Source organism: Ranitomeya imitator, chromosome 5 (assembly GCF_032444005.1).
Source record: "Ranitomeya imitator isolate aRanImi1 chromosome 5, aRanImi1.pri, whole genome shotgun sequence".
Taxonomy (NCBI): Eukaryota; Metazoa; Chordata; class Amphibia; order Anura; family Dendrobatidae; genus Ranitomeya; species Ranitomeya imitator.
This window is the reverse complement of record NC_091286.1, coordinates 368639344-368666363: the sequence shown is the minus strand read 5'-3', so window position 1 is coordinate 368666363 and position 27020 is coordinate 368639344. Positions and strand designations below refer to the sequence as shown.

The window sequence follows — 27020 nt, the reverse complement described above, 5'->3', positions numbered from 1 at the left end:
GCGTGTCCTCTCTCTTTTGTCTGTGCAATGTAAGCTTTTATGATCAGCAGGGTCCTCTTGCTCACTTTTCAGTAGAGTATAAGCTCTTATACTCAGGAGGGTCCTCTCTCTCCTGTAGAGTGTAATCTCTTATGGTCAGCAGGGTTCTCTCTCCTCTCCCCCCACGTGTATTTTCTTATCAATTATGAGATTTCCACTAATGATCAATCAAATTTTGGAGGAAAATTTGAATTTCAAAATATCCTCTCATCTCTTGTACCTACCTTAAATTCCTCCTTTTTTTCTGATCCCATACATTAATGTGGACACAAGCAAGTACAAGTGATTCCAGTGGCAAGCGGTTCCTAATGCACTTGCACAGAAGTGGAGTGTCAAATTAGAAGATGCTATCCTCTCAGATCAGTGGCTCTTGTTCCCAGTGGTCCTGTTGCGTTCAGCTCGTACATTGAAGCACTGGTGGGGAGAAAGGTGAAAAATAAAGGCTAAAAGAAAGAACCTGGCACTCAACTTAATGCTCGTGAGATTTTAATGGTAGTAGCCAAAAAAAACGTTTCGGTCCTATATCTGGACCTTCATCAGTTACGTACTATGATGAAAAAGTGAATGACTGTAGTGTCATATAAGGCACAGCATGGTCTGCGTCTGGTATTTGCGCAGATAGGTTTAGGCACACAGACTGGACTTATTAACGCTGATAGGTGCTGTGCTTGTGTCCAGACACGGAATCCCCGCTTGTCTCAAACGCAGACCATGCTGTGCCTTATATGACACTACAGTCATTCACTTTTTCATCATAGTACGTAACTGATGAAGGTCCAGATATAGGACCGAAACGTTTTTTTGGGCTACTACCATTAAAATCTCACGAGCATTAAGTTGAGTGCCAGGTTCTTTCTTTTAGTATCACATGGTGTGGGAACCTACCTGGGCACCACTAGTAGTAGTGCACACGGCTTTATCTTTGAAAAATAAAGGCTAAGTCATGCAATGGAACTTCAATGTGTGCTTAACAGTATAGCAGAGAGCGTCTCCTTTTACATTGAACTGAACTTGGACTGAGTAGTCCAGCTGGGCACTATGCAAAGGGACATCCATGTTAGTTTCTTCTGGGTATTTTGTGTATATTATTTAAACATATATTAAATATTATACAAATATTTAAAATAACTGATTCTTTGCATTGCAACTATTTTACCAATTTTCAAGAGCATGGAAACATATTTTATATATATATATATATATATATATATATATTGCAAAAAAAAACAAAGGGAACACTTAAACAACAGAATATAACTCCAAGTAAATCAAACTTTTGTGAAATCAAATTGTCCTCTTAGGAAGCAACACTGTTTTACAATCAATTTCACATACTGTTGTGCAAATGGAATAGACAACAGATGGAAATTATTGGCAATTATCAAGACACACTCAATGAATAAGTGGTTCTGCCGGTGAGGACCACAGACCACATCTCAGTACCAATGCTTTCTGGCTGATGTTTTTGTCAATTTTGATTGTTGGTTGTGCTTTCACACTCGTGGTAGCACGAAACAGACTCTATAAACCCACACAAGTGGCTCAGGTAGTGCAGCTCATCCAGGAAAGCACATCAATGCAAGCTGTGGCATGAAGGTTTGCTGTGTCTGTCAGCGTAGTGTCTAGAGGCTGGAAGCACTACCAGAAGACAGGCCAGTACACCAGGAGATGTGGAGGGGGCCATAGGAAGGCAACAACCCAACAGCAGGACCGCTACCTCAGCCTTTGTGCAAGGAGGAACAGCAGGAGCACTGCCAGAGCACTGCAAAATGACCTCCAGCAGGCCACAAATGTGCATGTGTCTGCACAAACAGTTAGAAACAGACTTCATGAGGAAGGGCTGAGTGTTGTGAATTCTGTTGTCGAACTCCCTCCTGTGGTCGTGAATGGTACTTCGGCGAGTTCTGTCCATGGACTCCCTCTGGTGGCTGTGAGTGAAGCTGCTGCTTCTGAGGTTCCTTACCCAGGTGACATGGTTTATCCTTTGGTTGGCTGCTCTATTTAACTCCACTCAGATCGTTACTCCATGCCAGCTGTCAATGTTCCTGCATTGGTTCAGTTCGCTCTTGGATCTTTTTGGTGACCTGTCTTCTCCAGCAGAAGCTAAGTTCCTGATAGTTATTATTTGTTCATTGTTTCCTTGTCCAGCTGGTTATCATGATTTTGTCTTGCTAGATGGAAGCTCTGGGATGCAGAGTGGCATCTCCGCACCGTTAGTCGGCGCGGAGGTCTTTTTGCACACTCTGCGTGGTCTTTTATAGTTTTTTGTGCTGACCGCAAAGATACCTTTCCTATCCTCTGTCTGTTTAGTAAGTCTGGCCTCCCTTTGCTGAAACCTGTTTCATTTCTACGTTTGTGACTTTCATCTTTACTCACAGTCAATATATGTGGGGGGCTGCCTTTTCCTTTGGGGAATTTCTCTGAGGCAAGGTAGGCTTTATTTTCTATCTCTAGGGCTAGCTAGCTCTTAGGCTGTGAAGAGGCGTCTAGGGAGAGTCAGGAATGCTCCACGGCTATTTCTAGTTGTTGTGATAGGATTAGGGCTTGCGGTCAGCAGAGCTCCCACATCCCAGAGCTTGCCCTGTGTGAGTTTAACTATCAGGTCGTGTCGGGTGCTCCTAACCACCAGGTCATAACAATACAGCTGGCCCAAAGTATTAATGCATCTCAATAGAGGGATAAGAGAAGTTCTGAGACCATTTTTTTTTCTTTGCACTGTGTTTTGTCTTTCTTTTCCCCTAAACCTTTGGGTGGTTCAGGACACAGGTGTATATATGGACATTCAAGGTCTGTCCTCTTGTGTGGATCATCTCACTGCATGGGTACAAAACATTCAAGATTTTGTGGTTCAGAATCCTATGTTAGAGCCTAGAATTCCTATTCCTGATTTATTTTCTGGGGATAGATCTAAGTTTCTGAATTTCAAGAATAATTGTAAACTGTTTCTAGCTTTGAAACCCCGCTCCTCTGGTGACCCCGTTCAACAAGTAAAAATCATTATTTCTTTGTTGCGTGGTGACCCTCAAGACTGGGCATTTTCCCTTGCGCCAGGAGATCCTGCATTGCGTGATGTTGATGCATTTTTTCTGGCGCTTGGATAACTTTATGATGAACCAAATTCAGTGGATCAGGCAGAGAAAATCTTGCTGGCTTTGTGTCAGGGTCAGGATGAAGCGTAGGTGTACTGTCAGAAGTTTAGAAAGTGGTCTGTGCTTACTCAGTGGAATGAGTGTGCCCTGGCGGCAATTTTCAGAAAGGGTCTTTCTGAAGCCCTTAAGGATGTCATGGTGGGATTTCCCACGTCTGCTGGTCTGAATGAGTCTATGTCCTTGGCCATTCAGACCGATCGGCGCTTGCGTGAGCGCAAAGCTGTGCACCATCTAGCGGTATTCTCTGAGCATAGGCCTGAGCCTATGCAGTGTGATAGGACTTTGACCAGAGCTGAACGGCAAGAACACAGACGACGGAATGGGCTGTGTTTTTACTGTGGTGAATCCACTCATGCTATCTCCGATTGTCCTAAGCGCACTAAGCGGTTCGCTAGGTCTGCCACCATTGGTACGGTACAGTCTAAATTTCTTTTGTCCGTTACTCTGATTTGCTCTCTGTCATCCTATTCTGTTATGGCATTTGTGGATTCAGGCGCTGCCCTGAATTTGATGGACTTGGAGTTTGCCAGGCGCTGTGGTTTTTTCTTGGAGCCCTTGCAGTATCCTATTCCATTGAGAGAAATTGATGCTACGCCTTTGGCCAAGAATAAGCCTCAGTACTGGACTCAATTGAACATGTGCATGGCTCCTGCACATCAGGAGGATATTAGCTTTTTGCATAATCTGCATGATGTGGTCGTTTTGGGGTTGCCATGGCTACAGGTCCATAATCCAGTGTTAGATTGGAAATCTATGTCTGTGTCCGGCTGGGGTTGTCAGGGAGTACATGGTGATGTTCCATTGTTGTCAATTTCACCTTCCACTCTTTCTGAAGTCCCTGAGTTTTTATCAGATTACCGGGATGAATTTGAAGAGCCCAAATCCGGTGCCCTACCTCCTCATAGGGATTGCGATTGTGCTATTAATTTGATTCCTGGTAGTAAGATTCCTAAGGGCCGGCTGTTTAATTTATCTGTGCCAGAGCACGCCGCTATGCGGAGTTATATAAAGGAATCCTTGGAGAAGGGTCATATTCGCCCGTCGTCGTCACCATTGGGAGCAGGGTTCTTTTTTGTGGCCAAGAAGGATGGCTCTTTGAGACCTTGTATTGATTACCGCCTTCTTAATAAGATCACAGTCAAATTTCAGTATCCTTTGCCGCTGCTGTCTGATTTGTTTGCTCGGATTAAGGGGGCTAGTTGGTTCACCAAGATAGATCTTCGAGGGGCGTATAATCTTGTGCGAATTAAACAGGGCGATGAATGGAAAACAGCATTTAATACACCCGAGGGCCATTTTGAGTACCTGGTTATGCCATTCAGGCTTTCTAATGCTCCATCTGTGTTTCAGTCCTTTATGCATGACATCTTTCGAGAGTACCTGGATAGATTCATGATTGTATATTTGGATGACATTTTGGTCTTTTCGAATGATTGGGAGTCTCATGTGAAGCAGGTCAGAATGGTGTTCCAGGTCCTTCGTGCGAATTCCTTGTTTGTGAAGGGGTCAAAGTGTCTCTTTGGAGTTCAGAAGGTTTCATTTTTGGGTTTCATTTTTTCCCCTTCTACTATCGAGATGGACCCTGTTAAAGTTCAGGCCATTTATGATTGGACTCAGCCGACACCTGTGAAGAGCCTGCAGAAGTTCCTGGGCTTTGCTAATTTTGACCGTCGCTTCATCGCTAATTTTTCTAGTATTGCTAAACCGTTGACTGATTGGACCAAGAAAGGTGCTGATGTGGTCAATTGGTCCTCTGCGGCCGTAGAGGCTTTTCAGGAGTTGAAGCATCGTTTTTCTTCTGCCCCTGTGTTGTGCCAGCCAGATGTTTCGCTCCCGTTTCAGGACGAGGTTGATGCTTCTGAGATTGGAGCAGGGGCTGTTTTGTCGCAAAGAAGTTCTGATGGCTCGGTGATGAAACCATGTGCCTTCTTTTCTAGAAAATTCTCGCCTGCTGAGCGCAATTATGATGTTGGCAATCGAGATTTGTTGGCCATGAAGTGGGCATTCGAGGAGTGGCGACATTGGCTTGAAGGAGCTAAACATCGCGTGGTGGTCTTGACGGATCACAAGAATTTGACTTATCTCGAGTCTGCCAAACGGTTGAATCCTAGACAGGCTCGATGGTTGCTCTTTTTCTCCCGTTTTGATTTTGTGGTTTCATACCTTCCGGGATCTAAGAATGTGAAGGCTGATGCCCTGTCAAGGAGTTTTGTGCCTGACTCTCCGGGTGTTCCGGAGCCGGCGGATCTTCTTAAAGAGGGGGTAATTTTGTCTGCCATCTCCCCTGATTTGCGGCGCGTGCTGCAGAAGTTTCAGGCTGATAGACTTGACCGTTGTCCAGCGGAGAGACTGTTTGTCCCTGATAGATGGACTAGTAGAGTTATCTCTGAGGTTCATTGTTCGGTGTTGGCTGGTCATCCTGGAATCTTTGGTACCAGAGATTTGGTGGCTAGATCCTTTTGGTGGCCTTCTTTGTCATGGGATGTGCATTCTTTTGTGCAGTCCTGTGGGACTTGTGCTCGGGCTAAGCCCTGCTGTTCTCGTGCCAGTGGGTTGCTTTTGCCCTTGCCGGTCCCGAAGAGGCCCTGGACGCATATTTCCATGGATTTTATTTCTTATCTCCCTGTTTCTCAAAGGATGTCGGTCATTTGGGTGGTTTGTGATCACTTCTCTAAGATGGTCCATTTGGTACCTTTGTCTAAATTGCCTTCCTCCTCTGATTTGGTGCCATTGTTTTTCCAGCATGTGGTTCGTTTGCATGGCATTCCAGAGAACATCGTCTAGGACAGAGGTTCACAGTTTGTTTCGAGGTTTTGGCGGTCCTTTTGTGCTAAGATGGGCATTGATTTGTCTTTTTCTTCGGCTTTCCATCCTCAGACTAATGGCCAAACCGAACGAACTAATCAGACATATCTGAGATGCTTTGTTTCTGCTGATCAGGATGATTGGGTGTCCTTCTTGCCTTTGGCTGAGTTCGCCCTTAATAATCGGGCCAGCTTGGCTACTTTAGTTTCTCCTTTTTTCTGTAATTCTGGTTTCCATCCTCGTTTCTCTTCGGGGCAGGTTGAGCCTTCGGACTGTCCTGGTGTGGATACGGTGGTGGACAGGTTGCAGCAGATTTGGACTCATGTGGTGGACAATTTAACATTGTCCCAGGAGAAGGCTCAACGTTTCGCTAACCGCCGGCGCTGTGTTGGTCCCCGACTTCGTGTTGGGGATTTGGTTTGGTTGTCATCTCGTCATGTTCCTATGAAGGTGTCCTCTCCTAAGTTTAAGCCTCGTTTCATTGGGCCATATAAGATTTCTGAAGTTCTTAATCCTGTGTCATTTCGTTTGGACCTTCCAGCTTCTTTTACCATCCATAATGTGTTCCATAGGTCGTTGCGAAGATACGTGGCGCCTATGGTTCCCTCCGTTGATCCTCCTGCCCCGGTGTTGGTCGAGGGGGAGTTGGTGTATGTGGTGGAGAAGATTTTGGATTCTCGTGTTTCGAGACGGAAACTCCAGTACCTGGTCAAGTGGAAGGGTTATGGTCAGGAAGATAATTCCTGGGTTTTTGCCTCTGATGTTCATGCTGCCGATCTAGTTCGTGCCTTTCATTTGGCTCATCCTGATCGGCCTGGGGGCTCTGGTGAGGGTTCGGTGACCCCTCCTCAAGGGGGGGTACTGTTGTGAATTCTGTTGTCGAACTCCCTCCTGTGGTCGTGAATGATACTTCGGCGAGTTCTGTCCATGGACTCCCTCTGGTGGCTGTGAGTGAAGCTGCTGCTTCTGAGGTTCCTTACACAGGTGACGTGGTTTATCCTTTGGTTAGCTGCTCTATTTAACTCCACTCAGATCGTTACACCATGCCAGCTGTCAATGTTCCTGCATTGGTTCAGTTCGCTCTTGGATCTTTCTGGTGACCTGTCTTCTCCAGCAGAAGCTAAGTTCCTGATAGTTATTATTTGTTCATTGTTTCCTTGTCCAGCTGGTTATCATAATTTTGTCTTGCTAGCTGGAAGCTCTGGGATGCAGAGTGGCATCTCCGCACCGTTAGTTGGTACGGAGGTCTTTTTGCACACTCTGCGTGGTCTTTTATAGTTTTTTGTGCTGACCGCAAAGATACCTTTCCTATCCTCTGTCTGTTTAGTAAGTCTGGCCTCCCTTTGCTGAAACCTGTTTCATTTCTACATTTGTGACTTTCATCTTTACTCACAGTCAATATATGTGGGGGGCTGCCTTTTCTTTTGGGGAATTTCTCTGAGGCAAGGTAGGCTTTATTTTCTATCTCTTGGGCTAGCTAGCTCTTAGGCTGTGAAGAGGCGTCTAGGGAGAGTCAGGAACGCTCCACGGCTATTTCTAGTTGTTGTGATAGGATTAGGGCCTGCGGTCAGCAGAGCTCCCACATCCCAGAGCTTGCCCTGTGTGAGTTTAACTATCAGGTCGTGTCGGGTGCTCCTAACCACCAGGTCATAACAGCTGAGTGCCCGACATCCACAGATGGGGGTTGTGCTCACAGCCCAACACTGTGCAGAGACTCTGGGCATTTGCCACATAACACCAGGATTAGCAAATTCGCCACTGGTGCCCTGTGCTCTTCACAGATGAAAGCAGGTTCACACTGAGCACTTGTGACAGATGCCTGCAACATCCTTCAGCATGATCAGTTTGGCAGTGGGTCAGTAATGGTGTGGGGTGGCATTTCATTAGAGGGACGCACAGCCCTCCATGTGCTTGTCAGAGGTAGCCTGATTGCCATTAGGTACTGAGATGAGATCCTCAGACCCCTTGTAAAACCATATGCTGGTGCGGTTGGCCCTGGGTTTCTCCTAATGCAGGACAATGCCAGACCTCATGTGGCTGGAGTGTGTCAGCAGTTCCTGCAAGATGAAGGCATTGAAGCTATGGACTGGCCCTCCCGTTCCCCAGACCTGAATCCGATTGAACACATCTGGGACATCATCGCACCATCCACCAATGTGACGTTGCACCACATACTGTCCAGGAGTTGGCGGATGCTTTAGTAAACGTCTGGGAGGAGACCCCGCAGGAGGCCATCCTGCCGCCTCATCAGGAGCATGTCCAGGTGTTGTAGGGAGGTCATACAGGCACGTGGATGCCACACACACAACAGAACATCATTTCCTTGTCTTGAGGCATTTCCACTGAAGTTGGACCAGCCTATAAATTGATTTTCCACTTTGATTTTGAGTATCATTCCAAATCCAGAGCTCCATGGGATATTAGTTTTGATTTACATTGATCACTTTTATGTTTTATTGTTCTCAACACATTCCACTATGTAAAGAATAAAGATTTGCAACTGAAATATTTCATTCAGTGATAACTAGGATGTGGTATTTTAGTGTTCCCTTTATTTTTTGAGCAGTGTATATGTTAGGGCTAGCAGAACGCACCGAGAAAATAGAGATGTTTATTATAAATGGTGTGTTCGCAGCCCGGGGTCCACCGTGCAGGAGGAACCTGCTGCTAGCAAATGGCGGCACTGTTTGGCGGTATAGACTAGCTCTGTTACACCACAGAGTAGCCGTGAAAGGGAAGCACAGCGCCCTGTTAGCCTCACAGGAGCACACGCTTACTGCCAAGCTGATAGCAGTCAGTGGTTATGCAACATGCAATCTCCTCACCGGAGAAGCCGGTATTCCAAGGGCTTATTTCAGCTGGGTCCCTGAACACACTCATACAATCTCCTCACCGGAGGTGCCGGTATTCTAGGGGCTTATTTCAGCCGGGTCCCTGAACACACTCATGCATAACCACACTGGCTCAAAGCACATATTTGAATTGACACTAGCACATGGCCGTGCGGCCATGCGAGCCTTATATAGCTGCAGCAAGTAAAAGACCTTCCTAAAAGGACCAATGCGAGACTGCCATACCTGAGCACGTGACCCTAAATCTCCACTGAGAGATCTTGCCCTGGGCATGCTCAGTGTGCAAAGCAGGACTTAGTCCTAGCACTTAAAGGACCTTCCCGAAAGGACCAATGGACTTAGCTGCAGTATCTGACCATGTGACCCTCGATCTCCACTGAGAGATCTTACTCAGGGTATGCTCAGAACGAGAAAAGCAGGACTTAGTCCCAGAAGCGTCTGCTCGCCGCTGCCCAGCACTGACTTCAATGGCAGAAGCCGGCAAAGCAGCAGTAACTCTTTGTACAGAGTGAGACTGAGCAAGACGCTGGGACCGATGTCTCCGCTGAGCAGGCTCCACTGTGGCAGGAGAAGAATGGGAGACCGCAGCGGAGATGGCCCGAGATTCCCCCTGTGCAGAGGCGGGAACTCGACCTCTAACAGTGTGTATATATATATATATATATATACAGTACAGACCAAAAGTTTGGACACACCTTCTCATTTAAAGATTTTTCTGCATTTTCATGACTATGAAAATTGTAAATTCACACTAAAGGCATCAAAACTATGAATTAACACATGTGGAATTATATACTTAACAAAAAAGTGTGAAACAACTGAAAATATGTCTCAAAGTAGCCACCTTTTTTGCTTTGATGACTGCTTTGCACACTCTTGGCATTCTCTTGATGAGCTTCGAGAGGTAGTCACCGGAAATGGTCTTCCAACAATCTTGAAGGAGCTCCCAGAGATGCTTAGCCATTGTTAGACCTTTTGCCTTCACTCTGCGGTCCAGCTCACCCCAAACCATCTCAATTGGGTTCAGGTCTGGTGACCACCACATCACTCTCCTTCTTGGTCAAATAGCCCTTGCACAGTCTGGAGGTGTGTTTGGGTTCATTGTCCTGTTGAAAAATAAATGATGGTCCAACTAAATGCAAACCGGATGGAATAGCATGTCGCTGCAAGATGCTGTGGTAGCCATGCTGGTTCAGTATGTCTTCAATTTTGAATAAATCCCCAACAGTGTCACCAGCAAAGCACCCCCACACCATCACACCTCCTCCTCCATGCTTCACGGTGGGAAACAGGCATGTAGGGTCCATCCATTCACCTTTTCTGCGTCGAAAAGACACAGTGGTTGGAACCAAAGATCTCAAATTTGGTCTCATCAGACCAAAGCACAGATTTCCACTGGTCTAATGTCCATTCCCTGTGTTCTTTAGCCCAAACAAGTCTCTTCTGCTTGTTGCCTGTCCTTAGCAGTGGTTTCCTAGCAGCTATTTTACCATGAAGGCCTGCTGCACAAAGTCCCCTCTTAACAGTTGTTGTAGAGATGTGTCTGCTGCTAGAACAGTGTGTGGCATTAACCTGATCTCTAATTTGAGCTGCTGTTAACCTGCGATTTCTGAGGCTGGTGATTCGGATAAACTTATCCTCAGAAGCAGAGGTGACTCTTGGTCTTCCTTTCCTGGGGCGGTCCTCATGTGACCCAATTCCTTTGTAGCGCTTGATGGTTTTTGCAACTGAACTTGGGGACACTTTCAAAGTTTTCCCAATTTTTCGGACTGACTGACCAAATTCTAACAGTCTATTCAGTAGGACTATCAGCTGTGTATCCACCAGACTTCTGCACAACACAACTGATGGTCTCAACCCCATTTATAAGGCAAGAAATCCCACTTATTAAACCTGACAGGGCACAGCTGTGAAGTGAAAACCATTCCCGTGACTACCTCTTGAACCTCATCAAGAGAATGCCAAGAGTGTGCAAAGCAGTCATCAAAGCAAAAGGTGGCTACTTTGAAGAACCTAGAATATAAGACATATTTTCAGTTGTTTCACACTTTTTTGTTAAGAATATAATTCCCCATGTGTTCATTCATAGTTTTGATTCCTTCAGTGTGAATTTACAATTTTCATAGTCATAAAAATACATAAAAATCTTTAAATGAGAAGGCTTTTGGTCTGTACTGTGTATATATATATATATATATATATATATATATATATATATATATATAGATATGGACTAGCTATTGAACCCGTTCTACGCCCGGGTGGCGAGCATTTATATTGGTATATGGTCTCCATCCTGGTATGTGCTGCTCCATCCTGCGTCGCCATCCTGTCATGAGCTGCTCCATCCTGCGTCCCCATCCTGTCATGTGCTGCACCCATCCTGCACCCCCATTCTGACATGTGCTACTCCCATCCTGCACCGCCATTCTGACATGTGCTGCTCCATCCTGCGTCCCCATCCTGTCATGTGTTGCACCCATCCTGCGCCCCCATTCTGTCATGCGCTGCTCCCATCCTGCGCCCCCATTCTGACATGTGCTGCACCCATCCTGCGCCTCCATTCTGACATGTTCTGCACCCATCCTGCGCCTCCATTCTGTCATTTGTTGCTCCCATCCTGTCATGTGCTGCTCCCATCCTGTGCCCCCGTTCTGTCATGTGCTGCTTCCATCCTGCGCCCCTGTTCTGTCATGTGCTGCTCCCATCCTGTGCCCGTTCTGTCATGTGCTGCTCCCATCCTGTGCCCCTGTTCTGTCATGTGCTGCTCCCATCCTGTGCCCCTGTTCTGTCATGTGCTGCTCCCATCCTGTGCCCCCGTTCTGCCATGTGCTGCCCTATTCTGTCATGTGCTGCTCCCATCCTGCGCTCCCGTTCTGTCATGTGCTGCTGCCATCCTGCGCCACCATTCTTTAATTTGCTTCTCCCATCCATATGCCCCATATGCTGCTCCATTATGGTTGATGGCCCCCATAAGATGCTCGATAGTATATGCCCCCATACGCTGCTCCATTATGGTTTATGGCCCCCATAAGATGCTCCATAGTGTATGCCCCCCGTACATTGCTCCATAAAGGTTTATGGCCCCCATAAGATGCTCCATAGTGTATGCCCCCGTACACTGCTCCATAAAGGTTTATGGCCCCCATAAGACGCTCCAGCGTGTATGCCCCCGTACACTGCTCCATAATGGTTTATGGCCCCCATAAGACGCTCCAGTTTGTATGCCCCCGTACACTGCTCCATTATGGTTGATGGTCCCATAAGATGCTCCACTCTATTATATGCCCCCCATAAGATGCTCCATTGTATTATATGCCCCCCATAAGATGCTCCATTATGGTTGATGGCCCCATAAGATGCTCCATAATATATGCCCCGTATGCTGCTGCCATATATTAAAAAAAAAATCATACTCACCTATGGTCGCTGGGCGCCGAGTGCTGGGGGGCCTGAGCAGGCGGGGAGACCTGCGCGCTGTAGGGGTCAGGTGCCGGAGTCACCGCTAGCTCAGGCCCCCCTGCACTTGCTATACTCACCTGTCTGTCCTGTTCCACCGCTGCGCGCCGCCATCTTCTGGCACCTCTGGCTGTGACTGTTCAGTCAGAGGGTGGCGCTGGCGCGCATTAAGCGCGTCATCGCGCCCTCTGAACTGTGAATGTCACAGCAGAGGACCCGGGAGACGGAGCCACACGCAGCGCTGGAACGGGGGACAGGTGAATATACTTACCCTCCTGGCGGTCCCTGACTCTCTGGTGGAGATCGCCGTGTGCGTTCAGTGTTTACGCATACCGCGATCTCCTGGGAGTGTCACTCTGTGAGGCCCAGACTGCGCCGGCGCTTGCGCAGTCTATAAAGGCTTCGGACAGAGTGACGCTCCCAACGTTATATTATAGATATATAGATATATATATATACACACACAATATATAAAGCTGAATGTGGCTACAGCTACAAAATTTTGCACAGTCACACGTCTGGACCCCGAGAGCATCATAGGCTATGTTGTGAGTTGAAATTTTAACCCCGCGCGTTCCAATTCACCAAACAATTTTGCCCTTATCTACATAATGGGGAAAAAGTGAAATTAAAAGTGTTGGAGGCAAATTGACAGCTGCCAGATGTGAACAAGGGGGACTTAAAGAATGAGAGTGATGGCGCCATAGAGTATATACCATACAGTTGCTAAGGTGGGGCCCCGACATGGGATAGTCACCACACACGGGGATATGAACACACACACAAAATGCGCCACACACTACCACGTCCTTGAACACATATACCACCCTCAGTACACATTTCATCACACATACTCCAACCTCGCCACATAAAAGTCGAAACACAAAAGTTGCCACTCAAAACTCGCCACGCGCAAAATTCACCACATGTAAAACTCACCACATGCAAAACCAGGCTCATGCAAAACTCACCACACGTGCAAAACTCACCTCATGGAAAACTCGCCACATGCAAAACTTGCACACGCAGAAAAATTGTCACATGCAGAAAAGTTGCAACACATGCAAAAGTTGCCTCACACAAAACTTGCACATGCTCAATACGCACCACACATAAAACTCACCACGCGCAAAACTTGGTGCACACAAGTTGCTACACTAACCTGTCACATGCAACTCGACACACAAAAAGTTGCTACACGCATGTCGCTACACAAAACTTATCTCACAAAAGTCACTACATGCATGTCGCCACACGCAACTCAACACACACAACTTGACACATGAAACTCGCCCTAAAACACGCACAAGTCTGGTGTTATCCTTCAAAAATAAAAATCTGATTAATAAGCAGACAAACTACAAGAGCAACAAATGTACCATATAGGAAATACGGCAGCTGTCAGTCACATGACTGGTCTATTATGTGTATGTGTGAGCTAATATATACTACCAGGGGGAGGGCTTCCTGTTGGCTGGGGTTAATCAGGCTGCCAATAGCAACCAATCACAGCTCAGCTTCTATTTTGCTACTGTTAATTAATCTGAGCTCTGATTGGTTATTATAGGCAACACATGACATTCTCAGTATTACAAAGCTTGTGTGAAGTAATAGCATGTCAGTTAGGGTGTGTTGGTGGAAAGGCTGATGTCAGTCACATTACCTCTATGTTAGAGGTTATAGAAACTGCCAGTTACAGACTATTTTTACCACAATAATGCCTCATAAGAAAAGGAATTCCATGGCACAAATGTCAGCTGATGCAAAAAGAAGAGCTGCATTATGGGCCAATGAAAAATGTCAAGACCGAGAAGCAAGGCTGACACACATGAGAACAGCAGCTGCTTCCTCAAGAGCCAGTGAACTTTCTGAGCAGAGGGAAGTGAGGCTTGCAGACAAGATAACAAGAGCTGCTTCCTCAAGAGCCAATGAACTTTCTGAGGAGAGGGAAGTGAGGCTTGCAAACATGAAAACAAGAGCTGCTATCTATTTGTTTTGTGGCTTTTGTGTGCAGAATAAATTTTAGTTAACACATTCTATTTTGCTAACAGCAGTCATTATCCCATGCGAAGCCGGGTAGTACAGCTAGTATATATATATATATATATATATATATATATATAGCTGAAGTAGTGCTGGGATAAGAACTCTGCCTTCAAGTGAATGCATTTTCTGTAACATTCACCGTCCTCAAACGGACTACCCGTATGCAATACATGTTGTTAATTCAGACTTTTGTTGGCAAGTATGTTGTGTATCTCCTACACTATATCTAGTGTTGCTAGCTGACATGATTCTCTTACAATTATCTACCTAATTTTATTGTACATGTTGTGCAGCATTATTAAAGTGTTCTTGGCATTGAAGACAACTATTACCTTTAAGTGGCTTGGAGATGTGCAGTTGTGCGTTTCATGTCCCCAGTTGCTCAATCTGTATAATTTGATCTACAAATGTCACTAATATTATAAATAAAACAAACACTACATGAACCTTATTTGCTTTTACTTTTAAGTGTTTATAGATGAACAAGACAACTTAAATTTCCAATTTACCTCGTGAAGCATTTTGCGAGCTTGTTAAAGGCCAACTAACAGCTAAATCAGAACTATTTATTCCTCCACTAATTTAATTCAAGTGGGTATTTAAAATCTCATAACTCTAAATGATGCTTCTTCCAGATGGTAAATTAATGTAATTTTAGCAAGAAGAGAAGTTGCACAGATATCTAGTATTTAGAACACTTGCTGATTTAATGCTGTGCACCCACCAATGCACAGATGTTGCTTATCATTTTAGTGCCAGCCTGTCTCTATATTTCCACTTACTGTGATCTGTGGAATGAAGATTGGAGGGTATTGAAGATCTAAGTTGTTTCCATTATTATCACCGTGTTAATAATTCAGCAGTAATGCACACAATTTTCAATTATAAATATGTTTTTTTTTTCCACAGGGTTTGGATGGTATTCCAGGATTTCAAGGTCCAATTGGCCCCAAGGGAGAAAAGGTAGAATACACTTGCCATTAAATTTTGGTTGCAAAGAAAATAATTGCCCATATAAAAATGCAATCATTGTTTCAAGGATATTTATTTATGAAGGATATAAATGTATCTGATGTATTAGAATGGAATATAATGTATATACAATTGACCCGTGCATTTCTCAGTTTAGGGAATGTTAACAGTGCATGATGCTCTTAGAGGTCTATAATGTAACATAAAATGAAAATATTGACTTTTTTATTTGTCAGATTATCTTTCATGATCACAATCTGCATTATAGTTAATGTCTAATTATATAAGCTAATTAGAATAATTAAAGGAAACCTGACAGCTGGCAATCCACGAGCAGCATGGAAAAAGGCACTGACTGTATGATCTCAGCCAGGTATATTTGACATTGGAGCACTGAGTCACTTCATAGAAAAACATACTTTAACCTCTTCCCGACATGAGCCGTACTAGTACTGCTCTGCGAGAATTGCATTCCCGCAAACAGCAGTACTAGTACGGCGCACCTATCGTGCAGCCTCTTGAGCGGTGTGGCGATCGGGTGCCGGTATCAGCTGTATGTGACAGCTGACACCCGCTCGGTAAGTATGATGGGGTGGGGGAAGCACGGGGGGGGGATCGGAGCATGGGGGGTGGATCGCAGTGCGGGGGGGTGGATCGCAGTGCGGGGGGGTGGATCGGAGTGCGGGGGGGGGGGTGGATCAGACTGCAGGGGGGTGGGATTGGAGCACGGGGGGTGGATTGGACTGCAGGGGGGTGGGATTGGAGCACGGGGGGTGGGATTGGAGCACGGGGGAGCTGACAGGAGGACGGGGGAGCGGAGCACAGGACGGAGGGGAGCGGACCACAGATCGGAGGGCTGGGGGGGGCGATCGGTGGGGTGGGGGCACATCAGTGTTTCCAGCCATGGCCGATGACATTGCAGCATCGGCCATGGCTGGATTGTAATATTTCACCAGTTTTTTAGGTGAAATATTACAAATCACTCTGATTGGCAGTTTCACTTTCAACAGCCAATCAGAGCGATCGTAGCCACGGGGGGGTGAAGTCACCCCCCCTGGGCTAAAGTACAACTCCTCCTGTCCCTGCAGGCCAGGTGAAATTGGAGTTAACCCTTTCACCCGGCCTGCAGGAGCCCAATCCGGCCATGACACTTATGCTGCGTCACAGGTCGGAATGGCACAGGTTTTCATGACGCATACGGTGCGTCAAAGGTCGGGAAGGGGTTAAGTAGAGGACTAATCAAGGAAAGTGAACACAGATGATAGCAGCAAAGACCCAGCACAACCAAAGCTAACTGACCGTCTCCAAACAAAGTAACATAGCAAACAGGAATAGAGTGGAGATCATTACAGGATGTTCATGTTTGTGATGAAATTCTACAGGCACTCTATGTGCACACTTCTTAATCTGCACACGGTCAGGCTTCTATCATGTTGGCAACAAATGCAGGTGGTCATGTGACCCAAAGTATGCAAATGACATATTTCCGACCACATTCTGACTAGCCATGCACAACCTCGCTTAATACATGTGAATTAAGTGAGGCAGTGCACGTCTACTTGGCACGTGACCTTTCGCTCCATGGGGAGCACCAGAGAATAAGTGCTCAGTGAGGATTCAGAAGTCTTTAGTCACATAGACTTAAATAAACCTGTGCGACCCCATTAATGTTCCTAACATAAATACAAATGTAATAAGCCTTAACTTGTCAGTTGGCACAATACTTTATTAACATAGCAATGTTTCACATAATCTGCCAAGTTATTTCTCGTTAAATGTGTTCAGAATTAGATCCAATAAAAGCATAGGAATACATCACCAGAACCACCATAAGTACAGAAATACATCACCACAACCAACAACAGTAAATTAATACATCACCACAACCATTATCAGTTCATTAATACATCACCAGAAACACCATCAGTACATAACTATATCACCAGAACCACCCTCAGAACATGATTACCAAAACCATAATCAGTATATGCATATATCACCAAGCTTAGTACAGCGATCAATTGTCAGGTCACGTCAGTACCATATATTACTGTATTGCATGAACCTACACCTCCTGGTATGTCCTTAACACATATCCCCACATATTTCTCCCTTCCCATACTGTCTCTTCAAACTCCCAGCTGTCAGTCACTGATAGAACCGCCCACTGGACTAAAAAACCCTGAGGTTTAAATAATTAAGGCACAAGTTATACTGAATTTTTTCTCACAAAATCATATATCAATATGCTATGCTGCCCTGCTCTACAACATGTTGCCAGCAGATTAGACTGCATCTTTATGGTAACAGGTTCTCTTTAAAACTTATTTATGACTATTTTAGCGGATCCTAAAAGGAACTAAACAGCAAGCAATGTGAAAATGGATCACTTACTATATAATTGACTTTAATTACTACTTTAATGGATCAAGACATTATAGTGTGGTTTCTACTAAAAACTAACTTCTCATTTTACTCCTTCTTTTCAGAGCTTTTAAGACTAGTAAAGTGATGATCTGTATCACAAAGTAATGTGTTGTCAATTGCATTTAATCATACTATGCAAGATTTTTTCTATTTTAGGGTGAAATTGGACCACCTGGGCCGGCAGCATCACCAGTGAGTAAATGCATGAGTTGCAGTTTATCATCTATATATATAATTGTCTAAGGGTTTTAGAATACCCGATGCGTTAGAATCGGGCCACAATCTAGTAAATATATAATGAGCTGAAAATTAGAACTTCCTTTGCAATATTGTGTGAGTAACATTTAAAACGGTCAATTGGGAAGAGGCAAATAAAGTTTGTAAAAATTGTTAAGTAATAAGCTCTTTTCACTTGAATGGTGTGCTGCCTCCAATCTCTGGACATTATATACATACTGTATATATATATATATATATATATCTATATATATAATTGTCTAAGGGTTTTTCCGTCTGTCTGTCTGTCTTTCTGTCTGCCTGTCTGTCTGTCTGTCTGTCCTGGAAATCCCTGCTCTCTGATTGGTCGAGGCCGCCAGGCCTCGACCAATCAGAGACCGGCACAGCATCGCCGTAGAAATCCCGCGTCTCTGATTGGTCGAGGCCGCCAGGCCTCGACCAATCAGCGACGGGCACAGCGACGATGATGTCATAAAGGACGTAGACATCCCGCGTCTCTGATTGGTCGTGGCCGCCAGGCCTCGACCAATCAGCAATGGGCACAGCGATGATGATGTCATAATGGTTGCCATGGCGACGATGATGTCATAAAGGTTGCCTCGACCAATCAGCGACGGGCACAGTCTGCCGCGAATTCTGGAATCATCATTGTCCATATACTATGGGGACATGCATATTCTAGAATACCCGATGCGTTAGAATCGGGCCACAATCTAGCTGTCAAGTGTGAATCTTGAATCTACATATATATATATGTAGGCCTGGCGGCCTCGACCAATCAGCGACGGGCACAGTGACGATGATGTCATAAAGGACGTAGACATCCCGCGTCTCTGATTGGTCGAGGCCGCCAGGCCTCGACCAATCAGCAACGGGCACAGCGACGATGCTGATTGGTCGAGGCCGCCAGGCCTCGACCAATCAGCAATGGGCACAGCGACGATGATGTCATAAAGGACGTAGACATCTCACGTTTCTGATTCAGCGATGGGCACAGTATCGATGTAGATGTCATAATGGTTGCCATGGCGATGATGATGTCATAAAGGTTGCCTCGTCCAATCAGCGACGGGCACAGTCTGCCGTGAATTCTGGAATCATCATTGTCCATATACTACGGGGACATGCATATTCTAGAATACCCGTTGTCCAAGGGTTTTTCCGTCTGTCTGTCTTTCTGTCTGTCCAGGAAATCCCGCGTCTCTGATTGGTCGAGGCCGCCAGGCCTCGACCAATCAGCGATGGGCACAGCGACAATGATGTCATAAAGGACGTAGACATCCCGCGTCTCTGATTGGTCGAGGCCACCAGGCCTCGACCAATCAGCAATGGGCACAGCGACAATGATGTCATAAAAGACGTAGAAATCCCACGTTTCTGATTCAGCGACAGGCACAGTATCGACTTAGATGTCATAATGGTTGCCTCGACCAATCAGCGACGGGCACAGTCTGCCGCAAATTCTGGAATCATCACTGTCCATATACTACGGGGACATGCATATTCTAGAATACCCGATGCGTTAGAATTGGGCCACAATCTAGTATATATATATATATATACACACCTTATATACTGGAGTATAAGCCGACCCGAGTATAAGCCGACCCCCTAATTTTGCCACAAAAAAACTGGGAAACCTTAATGACTCGAGTATAATTCTAGGGTGGAAAATGCAGCAGCTACTGGTAAATTTCAAAAATAAAAATAGATAATAAAAGTAAAGTTAATTGAGACATCAGTAGTTTAAGTGTTTTTGAATATCCATATTGAATCAGGAGCCCCATATAATGCTCCAGTCCATACAGTTCATGATGGCCACATAAGATGCTCCATACAAAATACGCCCCATATACTGTAATGCCCCATACAGTTTATGATGGGCTCCATAAGATGCTCCATATGAAAATATGCCCCATATAATGCTGAACAAATGTTGATTACGACCCCATACGATACTCCATACAGACATTTGCCCCATACAATGCTGCACAAATGCTGATTATGGCCCCATAAGATGCTCCACAGACACATTTGCCCCGCATAATGCTCCACTAGTGTGGATTATGGCCCCATAAGATGCTCCATAGAGATATTTGCCCCATATAATGCTGCACATGGCCCCATACAGATATTTGCCCCATATAATGCTGCACATAGCCCCATAAGATGCTCCATACAGACATTTGCCCTATATATTATTATTATTATTTATTTATTTATATAGCACCATTAATTCCATGGTGCTGTACATGAGAATGGGGTTACATACAGAGTTATAGATATCGGTTACAGTAAAAAAATTTACAGTGACAGGCTGGTACAGAGGAGAGAGGACCCTGTCCTTGCAAACTTACATTCTATGGGATAGTGGGGAAGAGGCAGAAGGTAGGGGCGATGCAGCGGCGATGGCAAGGAGGCGGCTCTGGTGATGGCGAGGCAGCAGAATGGTTATTGCAGGCTGTAGGCTTTCTTGAAGAGATGGGTTTTCAGGTTCCATCTGAAGGAGCCGAGGGGGGTCGATAGTCGGACATGTTGAGGCATGGAATTCCAGAAGATAGGGGATATTCGGGAGAAATCTTGGAGGCGGTTGTGTGAGGAATGAATAAGTGTGGAGGAGAGTAGGAGGTCTTGGGAGGATCGGAGATTACGTGAGGGAAGATATTGGGAGATTAGTTCAGAGATATAGGGAGGGGACAGGTTGTGGATGGCTTTGTATATCAGCGTTAGTAGTTAGTTAGTTTGAACTGGATTCATTGGGGAATTGGGAGCCAGTGGAGGGATTTGCAAAGGGGAGAAGCAGGGGAGTAGCGAGGAGAGAGGTGGATTAGCCGGGCAGCAGAGTTGAGGACAGACTGGAGTGATGCAAGAGAGTTAGCGGGGAGGCCACAGAGGAGGGTGTTGCAGTAGTCGAGGCGGGAGATTATGAGGGCATGCTCAAGAGTTTTGGTAGATTGTGAGCTGAGGAAGGAACGGATTCTGGCAATATTTTTGAGTTGGAGGCGACAGGAGGTGGCAAGAGTTTGGACGTGCGGTTTGAAGGACAGGGCAGAGTTGAGAGTTACCCCGAGGCAGCAGATTTCAGGTGCAGGAGAGAGCGTGATGCCGTTTACCATAATAGATAGGTCAGGTAGGGGGGATACGTGAGATGGGGGAAAGATGATGAGTTCGGTTTTGTCTACATTGAGTTTTAGGAAGCGAGAGGTGAAGAAGGAGGATATGGCTGGCAGACACTTCAGGATTCTGGACAGCAGAGAAGTGACATCGGGGCCAGAGAGGTAGATCTGAGTGTCGTCCGCATACAGGTGGTACTGGAAGCCGTGGGACTTTATGAGTTGCCCTAGGCTAAGAGTATAGATGGAAAAAAGTAGGAGCCCTAGGACAGAGCCTTGAGGGACTCCAACAGAGAGAGGGAGGGATTAGGAGGTGGTGTGGGAGTGGGAAACGCTAAATTTGCGGTCGGAAAGGTATGAAGCAATCCAGGACAGGGCAAGGTCTTTGATGCCAAGGGAAGAAAGAATCTGTAGCAGTAGGCAGTGATCGACTGTGTCGAAAGCAGAGGACAGGTCAAGAAGGAGGATGGAGAACTGTCTGTTAGCTTTGGCTGTGAGTAAGTCATTAGTCATTTTTGTCAGGGCAGTTTCGGTGGAGTGGTGGGGGCGGAAGCCAGATTGGAGGTTGTCAAGGAGAGAGTTAGTTGAGAGGTGGGAGGAAATTTGAGCATGGACATGCTGCTCAAGGAGTTTTGAAGCAAACAGGAGCAGTGATATGGGGCGGTAGCTGGGCATAGCAGAAATCTGGTGACAGAAATGTCCAAGAAGGATGGTACAGGAAAGATATATATCTTGGTACCGTGTTAGCCAGTAGATGAAAAAATATTTAGAATGGAGAGTCCTCAGTGGTTGATACCTTATAATGGCTAGCTGAAAAGATGGTAACAAATTGCAAGCTTTCGAGGCTACTTAGGCCTCTTCATCTGGCAAGGACTAAAACAAATTCTGTAGAACCACATATTTATACATAACACAGCAGACAGATAATGCAATAGATAAGACAAGTGAGGTGAAGCAGAGCTATGATTGTGGAAGAGTGATAAACAGTTATGTCCATACATATTGGAACAGTTCATAGATAAGGAGTGTGAATGATTTAATGTCCTCTGATTGGGGTTAGGTTCTGTATTGTGATGCCCCCACAAGGTCTGAGGAGCAAATTTCTTAATTGATGTGGAAATACATAAATCCATGTGACACATTCATTCCTGCACTGAGAGTGTCAAAGGTCATCATCAGCTTATACTCCCAGACCCTTCTAGCTCTCTGAAATTTGAAATTACCCTTTAATACAAGTAATTTCATGTCCATTATGCTGTGATCAGGGAGACATGTCCCATCAGTCCTCTGGCCTACTACTGCTACATTGATTATATTTTAATCATCTGGACGAAGTCTGAGCCACAGTTAAAGACGTTCCATGAACAGTTTAATCAATTTCATCCCACCATCAACTTAACACTCAACTACTCTAGCACTGAAATTAACTTTTTGGACACCATCAATAAGCTGTAGAACAATGAAATAGAAACATCCCTATATCAGAAGCCAATCGACCATCCAACATACCTTAAATAGGACAGTTTCCATCCAAAACACATAAAAAAAACTCTATTTTCTATAGCCAAGCCATCAGATTCAATCGTATATGTTCCAAACACATGGATAGGGATGAACACCTTGGTCGCCTCAGAAAGACCTTTTTGAATCAGGGCTACCATCCAGGAACAATTCAAAACCAAATTACAAGAGCAACTAAAATATTAAAAACATCATATCCTACATTACAAAGCTAAAGAAGAAAATAACAGGGTGCCTCTAGTAGTCACCAATAGTGTTGAGCATTCCGATACCGCAAGTATCGTGTATCGGCCGATACTTGCGGTATCGGAATTCCGATACCGAGATCCGATACTTTTGTGGTATCGGGTATCGGTATCTGATCTGTTGTGAATTCTGTGGCAGAGCTCCCTCCTGTGGTCACAAGTGGTACTTCGGCTGATTCTCTCTGTGAGCTTCTGTTGGTGGAGGGAAGTGGTACTGCGGCTTCTGAGTTTCCTCCTTCAGGTGATCTGGTGAGGTCGTTAGGTGCTTCTCTACTTAACTCCACCTAATGCTTTGATCCTGGCTTCCTGTCAATGTTCCAGTGTTGGACTTGCTTTTCCCTAGATCATTCCTGTGGCCTGCTGCTCTGCATAGCTAAGTAATTCTTTGCTATTTGTTTGCTATTTTTTCTGTCCAGCTTGTCTAATTTGTTGCTGGAAGCTCTGAGACGCAAAGGGTGTACCTCCGTGCCGTTAGTTCGGTACGGAGGGTCTTTTTGCCCCCTTTGCGTGGTTTTCTTTAGGGTTTTGTGTAGACCGCAAAGTTGCCTTTTCTATCCTCGCTCTGTTGAGAAAGTCGGGCCTCACTTTGCTGAATCTATTTCATCTCTACGTTTGTCTTTTCATCTTAACTCACAGTCATTATATGTGGGGGGCTGCCTTTTCCTTTGGGGTATTTCTCTGAGGCAAGGTAGGCTTATTTTCTATCTTCAGGCTAGTTAGTATCTCAGGCTGTGCCGAGTTGCATAGGCAGAGTTAGGCGCAATCCACGGCTGCCTCTAGTGTTGTTTGGAGAGGTTTAGGGATTGCGGTCTGCAAAGTTCCCACGTCTCAGAGCTCGTTCTATTATTTTGGGTTATTGTCAGATCACTGTATGTGCTCTGACCGCTATGTCCATTGTGGTACTGAATTGCCTTTCATAACAGTACAGGAAACCAAAAGTACTAATGATTCTCAATAGAGGGAAAAAAGAAGTTCTGAGACCATTTTTTTTTCTTTGCACTGTGTTTTGCCTTTTTTTTCCCCTAGACATTTGGGTGGTTCAGTACACAGGTGTGGTGATGGACATTAGAAGTCTGTCTTCATTTGTGGATCAGCTCTCGGCAAGTGTACAAAAGATTCAAGACACTATTGATCAGAAATCTATGTTAGAACCAAGAATTCCTATTCCTGATTTGTTTTTTGGAGATAGAACTAAGTTTCTGAGTTTCAAAAATAATTGTAAATTGTTTCTGGCCTTGAAACCTCGCTCCTCTGGTGATCCTGTTCAACAGGTTTTGATTGTTATTTCTTTTTTGCGCGGTGACCCTCAGGACTGGGCGTTTTCTCTTGCACCAGGAGATCCTGCATTGAGTAATATCGATGCGTTTTTCCTGGCGCTCGGATTGCTGTACGATGAACCTAATTCAGTGGATCAGGCAGAGAAAAATTTGCTGGCTCTTTGTCAGGGTCAGGATGAGATAGAGGTATATTGTCAGAAATATAGAAAGTGGTCCGTGCTCACTCAATGGAATGAATCTGCGCTGGCAGCTATGTTCAGAAAGGGTCTCTCTGAAGCCCTTAAGGATGTCATGGTGGGATTTCCTATGCCTGCTGGTTTGAATGAGTCTATGTCTTTGGCCATTCAGATCGGTCGACGCTTGCGTGAGCGTAAATCTGTGCACCATTTGGCGGTATTACCTGAGCTTAAACCTGAGCCTATGCAGTGCGATAGGACTTTGACCAGAGTTGAACGGCAAGAACACAGACGTCTGAATGGGCTGTGTTTCTACTGTGGTGATTCCACTCATGCTATCTCTGATTGTCCTAAGCGCACTAAGCGGTTCGCTAGGTCTGCCACCATTGGTACTGTACAGTCAAAATTTCTTCTGTCCGTTACCTTGATCTGTTCTTTGTCATCGTATTCTGTCATGGCATTTGTGGATTCAGGCGCTGCCCTGAATTTGATGGACTTGGAGTATGCTAAGCGTTGTGGGTTTCTCTTAGAGCCCTTGCAGTGTCCTATTCCATTGAGAGGAATTGATGCCACGCCTTTGGCCAAGAATAAGCCTCAATACTGGACCCAGCTGACCATGTGCATGGCTCCTGCACATCAGGAGGTTATTCGCTTTCTGGTGTTGCATAATCTGCATGATGTGGTCGTGTTGGGGTTGCCATGGCTACAAGCCCATAATCCAGTATTAGATTGGAAATCCATGTCGGTGTCCAGCTGGGGTTGTCAGGGGGTACATGGTGATGTTCCATTTCAGTCAATTTCGTCATCCACCCCTTCTGAGGTTCCAGAGTTCTTGTCTGATTACCGGGATGTATTTGATGAGCCCAAGTCCGATGCCCTACCTCCGCATAGGGATTGTGATTGTGCTATCAATTTGATTCCTGGTAGTAAATTCCCAAAAGGTCAACTGTTTAATTTATCCGTGCCTGAGCACGCCGCTATGCGCAGTTATGTGAAGGAATCTCTGGAGAAGGGGCATATTCGCCCGTCATCGTCACCATTAGGAGCAGGGTTCTTTTTTGTAGCCAAGAAGGATGGTTCGCTGAGACCTTGTATAGATTACCGCCTTCTAAATAAGATCACGGTTAAATTTCAGTACCCCTTGCCATTGTTATCTGATTTGTTTGCTCGGATTAAGGGGGCTAGTTGGTTCACCAAGATAGATCTTCGTGGTGCTTATAATCTGGTGCGAATCAGGCGAGGAGATGAATGGAAAACTGCATTTAATACGCCTGAGGGTCATTTTGAGTATCTAGTGATGCCATTCGGACTTGCCAATGCTCCATCAGTGTTTCAGTCCTTTATGCATGACATCTTCCGAGAGTACCTGGATAAATTCCTGATTGTCTACTTGGATGACATTTTGATCTTCTCGGATGATTGGGAGTCTCATGTGAAGCAGGTCAGAACAGTTTTTCAGGTCCTGCGTGCTAATTCTTTGTTTGTGAAGGGATCAAAGTGTCTCTTTGGTGTGCAGAAGGTTTCATTTTTGGGGTTGATCTTTTCCCATTCTACTATCGAGATGGATCCTGTTAAGGTCCAAGCCATCCATGATTGGACTCAGCCGACATCTCTGAAAAGTCTGCAAAAGTTCCTGGGCTTTGCTAATTCTTATCGTCGCTTCATCTGCAATTTTTCTAGTATTGCCAAACCATTGACCGATTTGACCAAGAAGGGTGCTGATTTGGTCAATTGGTCTTCTGCTGCTGTGGAGGCTTTTCAGGAGTTGAAGCGTCGTTTTTCTTCTGCCCCTGTGTTGTGTCAACCAGATGTTTCTCTTCCGTTCCAGGTCGAGGTTGATGCTTCTGAGATTGGAGCAGGGGCTGTTTTGTCGCAGAGAGCTTCTGATTGCTCAGTGATGAAACCATGCGCTTTTTTTTCCAGGAAGTTTTCGCCTGCTGAGCGAAATTATGATGTGGGCAACCGAGAGTTGCTGGCCATGAAGTGGGCATTCGAGGAGTGGCGTCATTGGCTTGAAGGAGCTAAGCATCGCGTGGTGGTATTGACTGATCATAAGAACTTGACTTATATTGAGTCTGTTAAGTGATTGAATCCTAGACAGGCTCGTTGGTCACTGTTTTTTGCCCGTTTTGACTTTCTGATTTCGTACCTTCCGGGCTCTAAAAATGTGAAGGCGGATGCTCTGTCTAGGAGTTTTGTGCCCGACTCTCCGGGTTTGCCTGAGCCGGCGGGTATCCTTAAGGAAGGAGTAATTGTGTCTGCCATCTCCCCTGATTTGCGGCGGGTGCTGCAAAAATTTCAGGCTAATAAACCTGATCGTTGTCCAGCGGAGAGACTGTCCCTGATAGGTGGACCAATAAAGTTATCTCTGAGGTTCATTGTTCGGTGTTGGCTGGTCATCCTGGAATCTTTGGTACCAGAGAGTTAGTGGCTAGATCCTATTGGTGGCCGTCTCTGTCGCGGGATGTGCGTGCTTTTGTGAAGTCCTGTGGGATTTGTGCTCGGGCTAAGCCCTGCTGTTCTCGTGCCAGTGGGTTGCTTTTGCCCTTGCCAGTCCCGAAGAGGCCTTGGACACATATCTCTATGGATTTTATTTCTGATCTTCCCGTTTCTCAAAAGATGTCAGTCATTTGGGTGGTCAGTGATCGCTTTTCTAAGATGGTCCATCTGGTACCCTTGTCTAAATTGTCTTCCTCCTCTGA

General features: G+C 45.5%; 1 protein-coding gene across 1 annotated transcript in view; it reads left to right on the top strand.

Moving 5' to 3' along the window:
* COL19A1 (collagen type XIX alpha 1 chain) overlaps positions 1-27020 on the top strand; it is a 1728692-nt gene that overhangs the window by 614761 nt on the left and 1086911 nt on the right. Inside the window, exons 14-15 of the mRNA XM_069726653.1 lie at positions 15260-15313; positions 17906-17941. Coding sequence (XP_069582754.1) covers positions 15260-15313; positions 17906-17941 — 90 coding nt within the window. The remainder of the gene's footprint in view (positions 1-15259; positions 15314-17905; positions 17942-27020) is intronic.